This window comes from Bombina bombina, chromosome 2 (assembly GCF_027579735.1).
Source record: "Bombina bombina isolate aBomBom1 chromosome 2, aBomBom1.pri, whole genome shotgun sequence".
Lineage (NCBI taxonomy): Eukaryota > Metazoa > Chordata > Amphibia > Anura > Bombinatoridae > Bombina > Bombina bombina.
The window spans coordinates 639,727,031-639,745,508 of record NC_069500.1 but is presented as its reverse complement, the minus strand read 5'-3'; the positions used below and the strand labels follow the sequence as shown (position 1 = coordinate 639,745,508).

The following is an 18,478-nucleotide window of genomic DNA, read 5'->3' as shown; positions in this document are numbered from 1 at the left end:
CTGCTTTACAGTGTGATTCTCCTTATCTGATTTTCCATGCAGATAAGGTAGTTTTACGTACCAAACCTGGGTTTCCTCCTAAGGTAGTATCTAATAAGAATATCAATAAGTATATTGTTGTTCCTTCATTATGTCTTAATCATTCCTCAAAGAAGGAACGTCTTTTACACAATCTTGATGTGGTTCGTGCTTTAAAGTTTTATTTACAAGCTACGAAGGATTTTCGTCAACCATCTGCTTTGTTTGTTGTCTACTCTTGACAGAGGAGAGGCCAAAAGGCTACGGCAACTTCTCTTTCTTTTTGGCTGAGAAGCATAATCCGCTTAGCTTATGAGACTCCTGGCCAGCAGCCTCCTGAAAGAATTACAGCTCATTCCACTAGAGCGGTGGCTTCCACATGGGCTTTTAAAAATGAGGCCTCTGTTGAACAGATTTGTAAGACGGCGACTTGGTCTTCGCTTCACACTTTTTCTAAATTCTACAATTCAATACTTTTGCTTCTTCGGAGGCTATTTTTGGGAGAAAGGTCTTACAGGCAGTGGTGCCTTCCGTTTAAGTTCCTGCCTTGTCCCTCCCTTCATCCGTGTCCTAAAGCTTTGGTATTGGTATCCCACAAGTAATGGATGAACCCCTGGACTGGATACACCTTTACAAGAGAAAACAAAATTTATGCTTACCTGATAAATTTATTTCTCTTGTGGTGTATCCAGTGTCGGTGTGTGGGTTATTAGAATGGCACAGCTAGATTAAAAACCAAGTTCTAGTGCATCTTCATTAGAAGGAATCAATTAAAGTCCACCTAAAATATCACAAACATTCAGTATTTGATTATAAAATGTGGAGAGTTCACCACATCACTCTAACATACTAGTGATACTATTCCTTTTTTTTTTTTTTTTTTTACAAGCCAAATGTGCTATTGTTTATTAAATCCAGAAGCTAATAGCTTATGAAACATATGCTTACAAGGGAATAAGGCACTAATTTATAATTATTTTTTTTTTTTTTTTTTTTAAAGGTATGATTTATGTGGATATTGCGCAGAATTATTATATATTTTTTTAACTTTATGTGGAAAAGCCTTGCAACTTGAAATAGTTGTACAAATGTGAAAGGGCTCAGCACTGAAAGGGTTAAAATAACATCCAAATGCAAAAATGACATGCTCTAATTAGAGCATGTACGTCTTTATAAGTGACCCAGTTGTGTCCTGCTCATAAGCTGCAATGTTTGTAGCTCTGGAGTGGAACTTTACTGCAGTATTTAAACAGTTGTCTATGATCACCAATTCTAATATTGCATTGTCTAATGAATTAAGAGCATGCCATTTGTGCGTTAGAATGCCTCTTTAAAGATAATCTTATTTCTCTTGATTATGGCTAACCATCACCATGGTTTTCAAGTAGTTAGCACAGTCTGCAGAGTTTTGTTAGTTATCAGTAGATAAACAGTTTTTAAAACCTATTTATTTTTGTATGCAGGTATTTTGCAGTTCCAGAACATGAAATCTTTAATGGTTCAGATAGAACATTCAGTTTTATTATAAAACAAATCTTGTTCTTTTGCTATCCTCTTGTTGAAAAGCATAGGCACATGTACGTAATAGCAACAATGTACTAATGCATTGCTACTCTAGAGCTGACTTACTGTGTGCTTAATCCCTTTACACGAGTTAAACACAAAGTTATGTACAAGACACAGTGCAATAATAACATAATAATTTTGAACAAACTTCACCTAAAAGAAATAGGTGGAAAAAAAATCAGTGAGTCCTGCACATCTAAAAAGCTTAGAGAATATGTTGTGAGAGCGCTTCAGACACACCCAGCCCACTTTCTGAAACTGTCAGGCTTAGTTCACATTGAAAAATAAAGTGCAATGCAATTAGTAAAAGATTCACAGAAATATGCAGAGTTTAATTCAATTTTTTTTAGTGTTACACAAACATCCAAAGCACAAGTCAGAATTTGTCCCAAATAGACTACTACATACAAAGTCTAAATGCATTAAAAAAAACAAAATAGAAAGATCAAATACTAATAAAACATAAAGTGCAAAATAAACAAAAATACTGTAATTGATATAGGTAGACCCTAGATGCTATAATGTAAACTATCAATGCCAGTACCCTAACCCCCCAGCCAAAACAAAGACTCAGTAGCAGAAATATGCTATATGTGGGACTAAAGCCTAGTATATATTATAATAAATACATTTTTAATTGTGTTAACCAAATATTTTTTAACAGATTTTTTTTTAATGTAATAGGTACTAAGCCTAAGGAGCACCTGTAACATGGAGGACAAAGTCTAACATCTAAAGTGAATTAACATACAAAGCGCAAAGTGTAAATGTAACAAATGGCGAGCAGTGCTATATTGTACTGTGCTTAGGGGTCGATTTAACAAAGCAAGCTTTTCGACCCACTACGGCTGCAGGTTCTCACAAGAGAAAAGTGGCGAAATTCAATCTCTGCGGTCTAGTCCGACTGGGGAGATTGACAGCTCCTGCCCGTGTGCAGGCAGGGCGTGGGATTTCACGCTAGCGCAAAATAGCGCTTGTATGCAATACTGAATTCTGCCAGGGCAATTCAGCCCGACAGACGAGCTGCGGCGGACAGGGGCACGTATGCGCCTCTGTCCGCCTCAGCTTAATAAATATCCCTCTTAGTTTATTCTTCACATCCAGGGAACACACTTTAGAGCGACTATAACAAAATTGCCTTTCTATAATCTTATGATGCTAGAGAATCATTTTAGATCATCTCTTCTTAGAAGTGAGTTTTAGAAATATGGGCTCATAACGCCCAATAAGTGGTTAAACACATAGGCAGACCCTGCTCTGGAGCTGCAGCATAATACTGCTGGTAATTAGTACAGTTTTTTAAATATATCTAATATAAATTTGTATATACATTTTTTTTGTTGTTTCTTTTTGACTACTGTGGGTAAACTAGTGTAGTGTGTGTGAGCTGTGAAATTAAATCCCCACCTGACGATCAAGGATCAGTTTGTGAGCTGTTGTAAAATTATATATGAACAGAAGTTTGCTTTTCCAGTTATGTAATCTGAGACAGTGTTTCCAGTGCTGTATGAGGTTGTAAAATGCTCTGCTGTCCTTCCGACCTTTTAGTTTATGACCTACATTTACTTTAAAACAAGGAGTTATTTTTGTCAGTGAAGAATGATTTTCTTATCCTATAAAGAGATATTTAAGAAATAAAATAATTATCCTGCTATTTAATGTGTTCATTATTTATTTTGTCAGCTTTTACTATTTAAACTATAAAAAATGCATTTCCTTCCTAAGATAGGGAGAGTCCACGGCTTCATTCTTTACTGTTGGGAAATACACCACCTGGCCACCAGGAGGAGGCAAATACACCCCAGTCAAAGGCTTAAATATCCCTCCCACTTCCTCATTACCCCAGTCATTATTTGCCTTTTGTCACGTTTGTAGGTGGCAGAGAAGTGTCTGAAGATTCGGAGAGTTCTGTAAAAGTGTATCTGCCCTTCGAGATAGGACTGGAGTTTTAAGTAGTCATGTCAACCTCTCAGTGAGAGTATTGATGAAAGTTAGAGTCTGGAGATGAAAGGAAAGTTTTTCTGCGAAACCTTCCAGACTACTGCTAACAGCTCCTAAGCAATCAGTGTTGACTAATTTCACTGCCTGCTTTCTCTCACTCAATTCCATGTCAGGAGCGCTGCTATAAGACTGTCACACTTGAGAGGCTGTGTTCTGTTCCACAGTGTGGATCCTGGAGGTAAGATGGTTTCAATTTTTACACATAAAACGCTATAACAGGGGCACAGTGTGACTCCTTTATACCTTGATAGGATCCAGGCTTAATATCCTCTGAAGGGGGTTTATTAAACAGTTTGGGTTAATTAATCAGTGCATAATTATTTACATGTTACTTTGTGTGATTTTTTTTTTCTGGGCTGATAGACTGTGTTTTTGGCTGGAACAATCGGGTTTCACTTTTAAGTTTCACTTTCGTTTTTGAAAGTGTTGCACAGCTCCTATTACTTGCTGTACTTGTAATAACAGGTCTATGTTCATTTCCTCCATCTCCATTTCGGCTGAGATTTGAACCTGAGGAGAGCATTTCCTCTGTTAACTGTCTGGGTCTAGGAGGTGGTGAGTGCCCCAGCCATTGGGAGTATAAAGTTGCAGTTTTCTATAATAAAAAATGTTTTTATTTGTGTCTTCCTCTGGGTATAACCTGAGCTATGGAGGACTCTAACATGTTAGAAGGTACTCCTTCTGTACTAAATCATACCTGTTTATATTGTTAGGAGGCCGTGGTTTTCCCGCCCACGCGATTATGTTCCACATTCTTTAACAGAGTTATAAAGTTTAAGAAGGGAGACAAGCCTGCTAAGGCTCTTAGTCCCTCTGAGCCATCTACCTCTCAGGAATCGGCATCCCGTGAGATTACTACCCTTGCTACATTATCCACTCCACATGATGTTTCCCGTAGCACATCTAATCCTCCATCTGGTTCGCGGATCTAGTGGGGATGTCCTCATCTCCTCCATGGAAGTTACCTTGTCACAGAGACCTGCTGATACAAGGTCCATTTGTTCATCAAAATCTAGATTCTCTGAGGCTGACTGCATGGAGATTTAATGCGTAGTCTTAGCCAATAGAGGTTTCTCTGAGAGTGTCATTGATACTCTTATTCAAGCTTGTAAACTAGTTACTCTGCGTATCTACCACAAGGTGTGGAGGACCTACTTATTTTGGTGGGAAGAGCATGTTTTTTCCTGGCACAGCGTTAAGGTCGCCAGGATCTTTATCTTTTCTCCAGGATGGGCTGGAGAAGGGCCTTTCTGCTAGTTTCGGCCCTGTTGGTTTTATTGCAAAAGAGACTGGCTGAGCTTCCAGATGTGCAGTCCTTTAAGGCTCTGATTAGGATCAGACCTGTGTTTAGATCTGGGGCTCCTCCTTGGAGCCTAAATCTTGTTCTTCAGTTTTTGCAACCGGTTCCGTTTGAGCCTCTGCATTTCATTGACATTAACTTATCTTGGAAGGTTCTCTTTTTATTGGCTATTGCTTTTTTCTGAGATCTCTGCTTTGCAACGTGAGTCCCCTTATCTGATTTTTTTTTTTTCCATGCAGATAAGGCAGTTTAACATACTAAATTAGGTTTTCTTCCTAAGGTTGTGTCAGATCTCAACATCAATCAGGAGATTGTGGTTCCTTTCTTGTGTCCTAATCCTTCTTCATCGAAAGAACGCTTGCTTCACAATTTGGATGTGGTTCGCGCCTTGTAGTTCTATCTTCAGGCTACTAAGGAGTTTAGACAATCTTCTTCTCTGTTGTCTGTTCGGGGATCAGATTTGTAAGGCGGCTACCTGGTCCTCCTTACATACTTTTTCAAAATTTTACAAGTTTGATGTTTTTTGCTTCGGCTGAAGCAGTTTTCAGGAGAAAAGTTTTGCATGCTGTGGTGCCCTCAGAATAGGGTCCGCCTCTTCCTTTTTGTTCCCTCCTGTTATTCATTCAGTGTTCTCTGGAGCTTGAGTATAGTTTTTCCAATAGTAAGGAATGAAGCCGTGGACTCTCCCTATCTTATTAAGGAAAACATATTTTATGCTTACCAGATAAATTCCTTTCCTTCCGGATAGTGACAGTCCACAGCCCCCGCCCATTTTTTCTTCTCTATGGGCGGACCCCTATTTATTTTATTTTTCTGGCACTATTTATACCCTAATGTTTCTCCTACTTTTTCTTGTTCCCTGGGCATAATGACTGGGGTAATGAGGAAGTGGGAGTGATATTTAAAGGGACAGTCTACACCAGAATTATTATTGTTTAAAAAGATCGATAATCCCTTTTTATTACCCATTCCCTAGTTTTGCATAACCAACACAGTTCTAAAAATAGACTTTTTACCTCTGTGATGACCTTGTATCTAAGCCTCTGCAAACTTTCCCCTTATTTCAGTTCTTGTGACAGACATTTATTTTAGCCCATCAGAGCTGGCTCACCTGAACTCCACGTGCGTGAGCACAGTGTTATCTATATGACACACATGAACTAACACCCTCTAGTGGTGAAAAACTGTCAAAATGCCCTGAGAGAATAGCCTTCAATGGCTTAGAAATTAGCATATGAACCTCCTAGGTTTAGCGTTCAACTAAGAATACCACAAGAACAAAGCACAATTTTTTTTAAATTACCTTCTCTATCTGAATCATGAAAGTTTATTTTGGACTAGACTGTCCCTTTAAGCCTTTGGCTGGGGTGTCTGTCTCCTCCTGGTGGCCAGGTGTTGTATTTCCCAAAGGTAAGGAATGAAGCAGTGGACTCTCCCTATACGGAAGGAAAGGAATTAATCTGGTAAGCATACATTTATGTTTTTTCTTTTACAAGATATGACACGTCCACGGATTTCATCCTTACTTGTGGGATTTAACCTCCTGCTAGCAGGAAGTGGCAAAGAGCACCACAGCAGAGCTGTATATATAGCTCCTCCCTTCCCTCCACCTCCAGTCATTCTCTTTGCCTGTGTTAGTGATAGGAAGAGGTAAAGTGAGGTGTTGGTTTAGATTCTTCAATCAAAAAGTTTTTTATTTTAAAATGGTGCCAGTGAGTACTATTTTTCTCAGGGATAAATCGTCAGTCTATTACTTCCCAAGAGGAGTGGAGACATCTTATTTTCTGCCCTGATGTTGATGATCTTAGCAAATTTGATCTAAGATCCATGATGGTTCCCACAGCGCAGCTGAAGGTAGTGTAAGAAAAATCTTCAGTGTGGAGAACGGTTTCTTGCTAGAAGCAGCATTGACGTATGTTCAGTATTTTATTTCTGGGGAGACTTGATGCATCAGAACAGGCTGACATTATTCCCTATATGGGGAGGGGTAAGCAGTATGCACTATATGTAAGGAAATGGTGTACCTGGAATCCCTTTATATTGATTGCCAAAATATGTAAATATATCTTTGAGGCTTATTCAAGGGCTAGACGCTGGGAGCTGCGGTTTGCTTTAAGGGCTGTTATTTTTATCACTGGCCTGAGGGAGTGCAGTGTTTTTTAAGATGTTTCACTTTAGGTGCATGCAAGAGGGCACATGGCTTATTTTTTACATCGACATGTTTGTTTTTACTTTGCGACCCATGCGGGTCTTAGTCAGGCTCGAGTTACGCCCGCGGTGGGCGGGGCCTATTTTTGCACGCTCAGGTGGGTCCTAAGTTGTCTTGACCTTCGAAGGTTTTTTCAAGCTTATCAAGCAGCAGCAGTGTATTCCGGGTGCAGGTAGGCGCCACAGCAGAATAAATATAATAATAACTTTTAAATCGATATTATATTGTTTCTTACATATCTCAGCAAGTGGATGCAATACTGAGAGTATTCTGGGCACATTAAAATATTTTTTATTGCCACAAACACGTTTTTGAAGGTATAGAAAAATTGTTGCGCTTTTATTATTTAAAGGCGCAGTACAGTTTTTTTGTATTAACATTTTTGTCTATATAATTTGAATTCAGAGCTCAATATTTTAAGCAAAGAACGACTATTATTACTATTGCTAGTCTGTTTAACATGTCTGAAACTGAGGAAACTCCTTGTTCTATGTGTTTAGATGCCACTGTGGAACCCCCTCTGATTTTTTGTTCCTCGTGTACTGAGAGGGCTATAATGTAAAGCACAGATTTTATGTAAAGAAAATGTGTCTAAGGATGATTCTCAGTCTGAGGACAATCAGGGTATACCGCTAAATTCTTCCCAAGCGACGCCGGGTTCTTAAACCGCGTCCAATTAATTTACTCTTCAGGATATGGCTGCAGTTATGTCAACTACCCTTACAGAGGTATTATCTAAGTTGCCAGTGTTACAGGGCAAACGCAGTAGGACAGAAGTCAATGTGAATACTGAGTCCGGTGATGCTTTGTTAGCTATTTCCAATGTAACCTCACAGGGATCTGATTTGGGGGTCGGGGAACTTTCCGATTCGGGAAGTGCGTTACCTCAGACGGACTCGGATGTAATGTCCTTTACATTTAAGCTTGAACACCTCCGCCTGTTACTTTGGGAAGTTTTAGCGACTCTGGATGACTGTGACTCTATTGTGGTACCACCAGAGAAATTGTGTAAAATGGACAAATACTTAAAGGTACCTGTTTACACTGATGTTTTTCCGGTTTCTAAGAGAATTTCTGAGATTATTAAGAGGGAGTGGGACAGACCGGGTAACCCGTTCTCACCTTCTCCTAATTTCAAGAAAATGTATCCCATATCTGACACTGTTCGGGACTCTTGGCAAACAGTCCCTAAGGTGTAGGGAGCTATATCTACCCTGGCTAAGCGTACAACTATTCCTATTGAGGACAGTTGTGCTTTCAAAGACCCTATGGATAAGAAATTGGAGGGTCTTCTAAAGAAATTGTTTATTCATCCGGGTTTCCTTTTACAACCAACGGCCTGCATTGTAAGAGTTACTACTGCGGCGGCCTTCTGGTTTGATGCCTTAGAGTCTCTTAAGACTGAGACTCCATTAGAGGATATTTTAGATAGAATTAAGGCTCTTAAGCTTGCTAATTCTTTTATTACCAATGCCGCCTTTCAGATTGCCAAATTGGCGGCTAAGAATGCCGGATTTGCTATTTTAGCGTGTAGAGCATTATGGTTAAAATCTTGGTCTGCTGATGTGTTATCTAAGTCAAAGCTTTTGGCTATTCCTTTCAAGGGTAAGACCCTTTTTGGGCCTGACTTGAAAGAAATAATTTCTGACATCACGGGAGGTAAGGGTCATCTCCTACCTCAGGATAGAACTGCTAAACTGAGGGGTAAACAAAATAATTTTCGTTCCTTTCGGAACTTTAAAGGAGTCCCCTCTTCTTCCTCTTTTTCTGCCAAACAGGAAGGGAATTTTGCTCAGACCAAGTCCATCTGGAGACCCAACCAGGCTTGGAACAAGGGTAAATAACCCAAGAAGGCCGCTGCTGCTACCAAGACAGCATGAAGGGGCGGCCCCCGATCCGGGACCGGATGTAGTAGGGGGCAGACTTTCTCTCTTTGCCCAAGCTTGGGTAAGAGATATTCAGGATCCTTGGACACTGTAAATCGTGTCCCAAGGGTATCAGCTGGAATTCAAAAATTCTCTCCCAAGGGGGAGGTTTCTTCTTTCACGATTATCTGTAGACCAGATAAAAAGAGAGGCGTTCTTACGTTGTGTAAAAGACCTCTCTACTATGGGAGTCATTCGTCCCGTTCCAAGACTGAAACAGGGACAGGGGTTTTACTCAAATCTTTTCGTGGTCCCCAAAAATGAGAGCAGGTTTCAACCCATTTTAGATCTAAAGAGTCTAAACAAGATTCTCAGAGTCCCATCCTTCAAGATGTAGACTATTCAAACAATTCTGCCATTGATCCAGGAGGGTCAGTAAATGACTACCGTGGACTTGAAGGATGCATATCTTTATATTCCTATCCACAAGGATCATCACTAGTTCCTAAGGTTTGCCTTTCTAGACAAACATTTTCAGTTTGTGACTCTTCCCTTCGGGTTGGCCACAGTTCCCAGGATCTTCTCAAAGGTTCTAGGGTCACTTCTGGCAGTTCTCAGGCCGAGGGGCATTGCAGTGGCGCCTTATCTGGACGATATTCTAATCCAGGCGTCGTCTTACCATCTGACGAAGTCTCATACAGACATGGTTCTGTCCTTTCTGAGGACTCATGGGTGGAAGGTGAATCTAGAAAAGAGTTCATTAATTCCACAGACAAGGGTTTCCTTCTTGGGAACTCTAATAGATTCCATATCTATAAAAAAAATCTTGACTGAGGTCAGAAAGTTAAAGATTCTAAATACATGCCGAGCCCTTCAGTCCAATCCTCGGCCATCAGTGGCCCAATGCATGGAGGTAATTGGATTAATGGTGGCGGCAATGGACATCATTCCGTTTGCTCGTTTTCATCTCAGACCGCTACAGCTGAGCATGCTCAGGCAGTGGAATGGAGATTATGCAAATTTGTCTCCTCCGATAGATCTGGATCAGGAGACAAGAGACTCTCTTCTTTGGTGGTTGTCCGCAGACCCTCATGGGTGATTGTGACGATGGACGCCAGCCTACTGGGTTGGGGTGCAGTCTGGAATTCCCTGAAGGCTCAGGGTGTGTGGACTCGGTTGGAGTCTCTTCTTCCAATCAATATTCTGGAATTGAGAGCAATATTCAATGCGCTTCAGTAGTGGCCTTAGTTGGCTTCGGCCAAATTCATCCGCTTTCAGTCGGACAACATCACGACTGTGGCTTACATCAATCATCAGGGAGGAACAAGAAGTTCCTTAGTGATGACAGAAGTATCCAAGATAATTCGGTGGGCGGAGACTCACTCTTGTTATCTGTCTGCAATCTACATCCCAGGAGTAGACAACTGGGAAGCGGATTTTTTAAGCAGACAGACATTTCATCCGGGGGAGTGGGAACTCCATCCGGAGGTCTTTGCCACCCTGATTCTCAGATAAGGCAGACCGGAGTTGGATCTGATGGCGTCTCATCAGAATGCCAAGCTTCTGAGATACGGATCCAGGTCAAGGAATCCTCAGGCCGAACTGATAGATGCCCTGGCAGTGCCTTGGTCGTTTAACCTAGCTTATGTGTTACCACCGTTTGCTCTCCTTCCCCAGGTGATTGCTTGGATCAAACAGGAGAGGGCTTCACTAATTCTAATCGCGCCTGCGTGACCTCTCAGGACTTGTTATGCCGATCTAGTGGACATGTCCTCTCTGCTGCCGTGGAAGCTTCCATTGAGACAGGACCTTCTCATTCAGGAACCCTTCCAACACCCAAATCTAGTTTCTCTGCAACTGACTGCTTGGAGATTGAACGCTTGATTTTATCTAAGCGGGGGTTCTCTGATTCGGTCATTGATACTTTGATTCAGGCACGTAAGCCTGTCACTAGAAAGATCTACCATAAGATATGGCGTAAATATCTTTTTTGGTGCGAATCCAAAGGCTACTCATGGAGTAGAGTTAGGATTCCCAAGATGCTGTCTTTTCTCCAAGAAGGATTGGAGACAGGGTTATCAGCAAGTTCCTTAAAGGGTTAATTCTCTGCTTTGTCAATTTTACTACACAAACGTTTGGCAGATGTTCTAGATGTTCAGTCTTTCTGTCAGGCTATGACCAGAATCAAGCCTTTGTTTAGACCAATTGTTCCACCCTGGAGTTTGAAATTAGTTCTTAATGTTCTTCAAGGGGTTCCGTTTGAACCCATGCATTCCATAGATATTAAGTTGTTGTCTTGATAAGTTTTATTTTTGGTTGCTATTTCTTCTGCGCGTAGAGTTTCTGAGCTTTCAGCATTACAATGTGACTCGCCTTATATTATCTTTAATTATGATAAGGTGGTTTTACGTACCAAACCTGGGTTCCTTCCTAAGGTTGTTTCAAATAAGAATATTAATCAGGAAATTGTTGTTCCTTCCTTATGTCCTAATCCTTCTTCTAAGAAGGAGCGTCTGTTGCATAACTTGGACGTGGTCCGTGCCTTGAAGTTTTACTTGCAGGCGACTAAGGATTTCCGTCAATCATCTTCATTATTCATTGTTTTTTCTGGAAAGCGTAGGGGTCAGAAAGCTACGTCTCCCTCTTTCTTTTTGACTGAAGAGTATCATCTGTCTGACATATGAGACTGCTGGACAGCAGCCTCCGGAAAGAATTACGGCTCATTCTACTAGGGCTGTGGCTTCCTCATGGGCATTTAAAAACGATGCTTCTGTTGAACAGATTTGCAAGGCTGCAACTTGGTTGTCTCTTCACACTTTTTCCAAATTTTCCACATTTGATACTTTTGCTTCTTCTGAGGCTGGTTTTGGGAGGAAGGTTCTTCAAGCAGTGGTGCCTTCCGTTTAGGTTCCTGTCTTGTCCCTCCCTTTCATCCGTGTCCTGTAGCTTTGGTATTGTATCCCACAAGTAAGGATGAAATCCGTGGACTCGTCATATCTTGTAAAAGAAAAGGAAATTGATGCTTACCGGATAAATTGACGAGTCCACGGCCCACCCTGTCATTTCTAAGACAGGTATGTACTTATTTTTATTAAACTTCAGTCACCTCTGCACCTTTTGGCTTTTCCTTTCTCTTCCTAACTTTGGTCGAATGACTGGAGGTGGAGGGAAGGGAGGAGCTATTTATACAGCTATGCTGTGGTGCTCTTTGCCACTTCCTGCTAGCAGGAGGTTAAATCCCACAAGTATGGATGAGATCCGTGGACTCATCATATCGTAAATGAAATAAATTTATCAGGTAAGCATAAATTTCCTTTTTCCCATCACCCCAGAAAGGCTGAAATGTAGATTTCTGAAAATTGACAATGCTACATGATGACTATTGGTGTAGGTGCTCAACTATCTGTCCCCAAAGTGGACATAGAAAAAAACATCTTGAATAGTTTAACTTCCTATGCTAAGGCCGTGTTCCTTGCACCTCATTGGGTAATAGGGTAGTATACTGTATTATACATTTTAATATTTTGCTTATTTTGTGATGGGTGTATATACATACAGTATATACACACAATTTAAAAATTGTTTAAAAATATGAAATAAAGAATGCCAATATTCCAATATTTTACTGCATTATCCTTTTAATAAAAAAATGCCACTTTAAATGATTTTCAAAACTATCAAAAATATGCTCCATTGCAGTTTTTTTTTCAGTTTTTTTTTTTTAAATTAGTGTTTAAGAAATAGTTTCACAATTCCATTTTCGTTCATATTTATATAAGCAATTAATGTTTTTTTCTTTAGCATGTTACCTACTTATAAAAATTTTGAGATTTCACTAATCTGTATTTTTATGTTTTTTCAGGAACAATTTGAAGATGCATTTGAAAATATCCCAGCGTAAGTAACATGTAGTTTAGAAATAATACTGCATAAGTTAAAATTTTTGTTCTTTTGAGTAAAATTGTTGTATTAATCCTAGGAATAAGTTAGTTGCAGTTGATATGTTCTAGTTAGGAGTCTGTCAGACTCCTTTAATTATAAAAAAAGCTACTTGATTTTTTTTTTTTGAAGCTCTTAAAGTTTTTTTTTTTTAATGTTTCTTTTAACTTTGTCATTGATGGGTTACCAGGAGATGTTTCTCCCTCAGATTCTCATGTGACATCCTAGTCATTCAGGATTCTAATGTTTATTAGACTTGGCCTAAAAAGTGTTAAATGCATTGATGAGGATTATGGGGATGTAAATGTTGCCCGTGTAGGTAAAATGGTTACCTATCCTTGCGTTTAGCAAATACTACGTACCACTAGCAGGTACATCCTCTAGTGGCTACTTTTCGAAATGTCTATATTTAAATTCCCCAGTAACAAATGTAATGGCATAACTTGGCAAGCAAATTCCCAACACATAAAAAGGTGGTACAGACTAAGTATACGAATACTTTTTTTGTCTGTGAAGAGTTCACAAATCTTTGGGATCCACACTCCACTGTCGCTAAGGCTTCTCAAAAGGTGCTTAACGGACATACTGGCATAGTGTGTTAGTGAAGCTGTGCAGTTTCCCAGCAGCACAAACTGCACAATATCCGTTCATAGTAAAAATTAACCACATTAGGATGACCTCTGTTGGTAATTATATTCAGGTTTTAAAAATAGTTATGTCTAGTGCCCTACAGATCAAATTAAAAGAAGACAACTGTATCAAGTATATTTTGTAGGCCAGATTGTTTTTTTTGTTTTTTTTAGCAGTTATCATTTGCCATATGGATATGTTTTTTTTTCTTCTGACATCAAATATATGCTCAGTATTCCACAGTTTGCCAATAACCTGATTTCTGTCATAAGATGGTGAGATACCATGACATCTTTGATGAAAGTCCAGTCCTATAGGAGGAGGCAAACACCCCACAAAACAAAGCTTTAATCCCACCCCCTATCCCTTCATTCTTTAGTCAATTTTTTAAATTTTTTCAAACTTTAAGCGCTATTCTACTCGTTGATTTGAAAGTGGTTCTCAGATCAATGTGTCACCCATTTTCCACCTCAGAGAGCCAGGAATCAGAGGTGTATAAAGGAGTACATTGTCGAGTAATTCTGCTGGAGTTTACCAGCAATGGTAATGAGTATCCTGGTACACTTGGGCGGACAGAGTCAGGGGTTCTATTCAAAACTTTTCATTGTTCCAAAGAAATATGGGACTTACAGGCCAATCTTGTATCTCAAAGCTCTGTTTCTGAAAGTTCAAAAAGGAGATTTCTCCAACATAGGTGTGTCCGGTCCACGGCGTCATCCTTACTTGTGGGATATTCTCTTCCCCAACAGGAAATGGCAAAGAGCCCAGCAAAGCTGGTCACATGATCCCTCCTAGGCTCCGCCTTCCCCAGTCATTCTCTTTGCCGTTGCACAGGCAACATCTCCACGGAGATGGCTCAGAGTTTTTTGGTGTTTAACTGTAGTTTTTATTCTTCAATCAAGAGTTTGTTATTTTAAAATAGTGCTGGTATGTACTATTTACTCTGAAACAGAAAAGAGATGAAGATTTCTGTTTGTAAGAGGAAAATGATTTTAGCAACCGTTACTAAAATCGATGGCTGTTTCCACACAGGACTGTTGAGAGGAATTAACTTCAGTTGGGGGAAACAGTGAGCAGACTTTGGCTGCTTGAGGTATGACACATTTCTAACAAGACTTGGTAATGCTGGAAGCTGTCATTTTCCCTATGGGATCCGGTAAGCCATTTTCTTAATTTTCAATATAAGAATAAAAGGGCTTCACAAGGGCTTTAAAGACTGGTAGACATTTTTCTGGGCCAAAACGATTACTATATAAGCATATTTAATGGTTTATAACTTTGGAGAGTTATTTTAATCTTGGCAATTTTGTTAAAAAAACGGACAGGCACTGTATTGGACACCTTTTTCACTGGGGGCCTTTTCTAGTCATAGGCAGAGCCTCATTTTCGCGCCACTAATGCGCAGTTGTTTTTGAGAAGCAAGGCATGCAGATGCATGTGTGAGGAGCTCAGATCCACTGAAAAAGCTTATTGAAGGCGTCATTTGGTATCGTATTCCCCTCTGGGCTTGGTTGGGTCTCAGCAAAGCAGATACCAGGGACTGTATAGGGGTTAAATGTAAAAACGGCTCCGGTTCAGTTATTTTAAGAGTTAAAGCTTTCAAATTTGGTGTGCAATACTTTTAAGGCTTTATGACACTGTGGTGAAATTTTGGTGAATTTTGAACATTTCCTTCATACTTTTGCGTATATTCAGTAAAAAAGTGTGTTCAGTTTAAAATTTAAAGAGACAGTAACGGTTTTATTTTAAAACGTTTTTTGTGCTTTGTTATCAAGTTTATGCCTATTAACATGTCTGAACTATCAGATAGACGATGTTCTGTATGTTCGGAAGCCAAGGTTCCTATCCATATAAATATATGTGATGCATGTGACAAGCAAAGTAGGGACAATGATGCCACTGATAATAATGTTGCCCAAAATGATTCCTTAAGTGAGGGGAGTAAGCATGGTACTGCATCATCCCCTTCTATGTCTACACCAGTCTTGCCCACTCAGGAGTCCCCTAGTGCATCTAGTGCACCAATCCTCCTTACTATGCAACAATTAACGGCTGTAATGGATAATTCTATTAAAAACATTTTAGCCAAAATGCCCACTTATCAGCGAAAGCGCGACTGCTCTGTTTTAGATACTGAAGAGCATGAGGACGCTGATGATAATGGTTCTGACATGCCCTTACACCAGTCTGAAGGGGCTAGGGAGGTTTTGTCTGAGGGAGAAATTTCAGATTCAGGAAAAATTTCTCAACAAGCTGAACCTGACGTTATTACATTTAAATTTAAATTGGAACATCTCCGCGCTCTGCTTAAGGAGGTGTTATCTACTCTGGATGATTGTGACAATTTGGTCATTCCAGAGAAATTATGTAAGATGGACAGGTTCCTAGAGGTCCCGGTGCCCCCCGAAGCTTTTCCTATACCCAAGCGGGTGGCGGACATTGTAAATAAAGAATGGGAAAGGCCCGGCATACCTTTTGTCCCTCCCCCTATATTTAAGAAATTATTTCCTATGGTCGACCCCAGGAAGGACTTATGGCAGACAGTCCCCAAGGTCGAGGGGGCGGTTTCTACTTTAAACAAACGCACCACTATCCCTATAGAAGATAGTTGTGCTTTTAAAGATCCTATGGATAAAAAATTAGAGGGTTTGCTTAAAAAGATGTTTGTTCAGCAAGGTTACCTTCTACAACCAATTTCATGCATTGTTCCTGTCACTACAGCAGCGTGTTTCTGGTTCGAGGAACTAGAAAAGTCGCTCAATCAAGCATCCTCTTATGAGGAGGTTATGGACAGAGTTCAAGCACTTAAGTTGGCTAACTCTTTTACCTTAGACGCCACTTTGCAATTAGCTAGATTAGCGGCGAAAAATTCAGGTTTTGCTATTGTGGCGCGCAGAGCGCTTTGGCTGAAGTCTTGGTCAGCGGATGTGTCCTCCAAGAACAGATTGCTTAACATCCCTTTCAAGGGGAAAACGCTGTTTGGCCCTGACTTGAAAGAGATTATTTCAGACATCACTGGGGGAAAGGGCCACGCCCTTCCTCAGGATAGGTATTTTAAGGCTAAAAATAAAACAAATTTTCGTCCCTTTCGCAGAAACGGGCCAGCCTCAAATTCTACATCCTCTAAGCAAGAGGGTAATTCTTCTCAAACCAAGCCAGCCTGGAGACCGATGCAAGGCTGGAACAAAGGTAAGCAGGCCAAGAAGCCCGCTACCGCTACCAAGACAGCATGAGATGCTGGCCCCCGATCCGGAACCGGATCTGGTGGGGGGCAGACTCTCTCTCTTCGCTCAGGCTTGGGCAAGAGATGTTCAGGATCCTTGGGCGCTAGAAATAGTTTCTCAAGGTTATCTCCTGGAATTCAAGGAACTACCCCCAAGGGGAAGGTTCCACAGGTCTCAATTGTCTTCAGACCAAATAAAAAGACAGGCATTCTTACATTGTGTAGAAGACCTGTTAAAAATGGGAGTGATTCATCCTGTTCCATTAGGAGAACAAGGGATGGGGTTTTACTCCAATCTGTTCATAGTTCCCAAAAAAGAGGGAACATTCAGGCCAATTTTGGATCTCAAGATCCTAAACAAATTTCTCAAGGTCCCATCGTTCAAGATGGAAACCATTCGGACAATTCTTCCTACCATCCAGGAAGGTCAATTCATGACCACGGTGGATTTAAAGGATGCGTATCTACATATTCCTATCCACAAGGAACATCATCGGTTCCTAAGATTCGCCTTTCTGGACAAGCATTACCAGTTTGTGGCACTTCCATTCGGACTAGCCACTGCTCCAAGAATTTTCACAAGGGTACTGGGGTCCCTTCTAGCGGTGCTAAGGCCAAGGGGCATTGCAGTAGTACCCTACTTGGACGACATACTGATTCAAGCGTCGTCTCTACCTCAAGCAAAGGCTCATACGGACATTGTCCTAGCCTTTCTCAGATCTCACGGGTGGAAAGTGAACGTAGAAAAAAGTTCTCTATTCCCGTCAACAAGAGTTCCCTTCTTGGGAACAATAATAGACTCCTTGGAAATGAAGATTTTTCTGACAGAAGCCAGAAAATCAAAACTTCTAAGCTCTTGTCAAGTACTTCATTCTGTTCTTCTTCCTTCCATAGCGCAGTGCATGGAAGTAATAGGTTTGATGGTTGCGGCAATGGACATAGTTCCTTTTGCGCGAATTCACCTAAGACCATTACAACTGTGCATGCTCAGACAGTGGAATGGGGATTATACAGATTTGTCCCCGACGATCCAAGTAGATCAGAGGACCAGAGATTCACTCCGTTGGTGGCTGACCCTGGACAACCTGTCCCAAGGGATGAGTTTCAGAAGACCAGAGTGGGTCATTGTAACGACCGACGCCAGCCTGGTGGGCTGGGGCGCGGTCTGGAAACACCTGAAAGCTCAGGGTCTATGGTCTCGGGAAGAATCTCTTCTCCCGATAAACATTCTGGAACTGAGAGCGATATTCAATGCTCTCAAGGCTTGGCCTCAACTAGCAAAGGCCAAATTCATAAGGTTTCAATCAGACAACATGACGACTGTTGCATATATCAACCATCAGGGGGGAACAAGGAGTTCCCTGGCGATGGAAGAAGTGACCAAAGTAATTCAATGGGCGGAGCTTCACTCCTGCCACTTGTCTGCAATCCACATCCCAGGAGTGGAAAATTGGGAAGCGGATTTTCTGAGTCGTCAGACATTTCATCCAGGGGAGTGGGAACTCCATCCGGAAATCTTTGCCCAAATAACTCAATTATGGGGCTTTCCAGACATGGATCTGATGGCGTCTCGTCAGAACTTAAAGGTTCCTTGCTACGGGTCCAGATCCAGGGATCCCAAGGCGACTCTAGTAGATGCACTAGTAGCGCCCTGGACCTTCAACCTAGCTTATGTGTTCCCACCGTTTCCTCTCATTCCCAGGCTGGTAGCCAGGATCAATCAGGAG

At 40.9% G+C, this 18,478-nt stretch overlaps 1 protein-coding gene across 2 annotated transcripts in view; it reads left to right on the top strand.

Moving 5' to 3' along the window:
- The window catches only part of TTC39B (tetratricopeptide repeat domain 39B), a 427,267-nt gene that overhangs the window by 158,136 nt on the left and 250,653 nt on the right, over positions 1-18,478 (top strand). For both annotated transcript variants that reach the window (XM_053702578.1, XM_053702579.1), the window contains one exon: positions 12,822-12,856. In XM_053702578.1, coding sequence (XP_053558553.1) covers positions 12,822-12,856 — 35 coding nt within the window. The remainder of the gene's footprint in view (positions 1-12,821; positions 12,857-18,478) is intronic.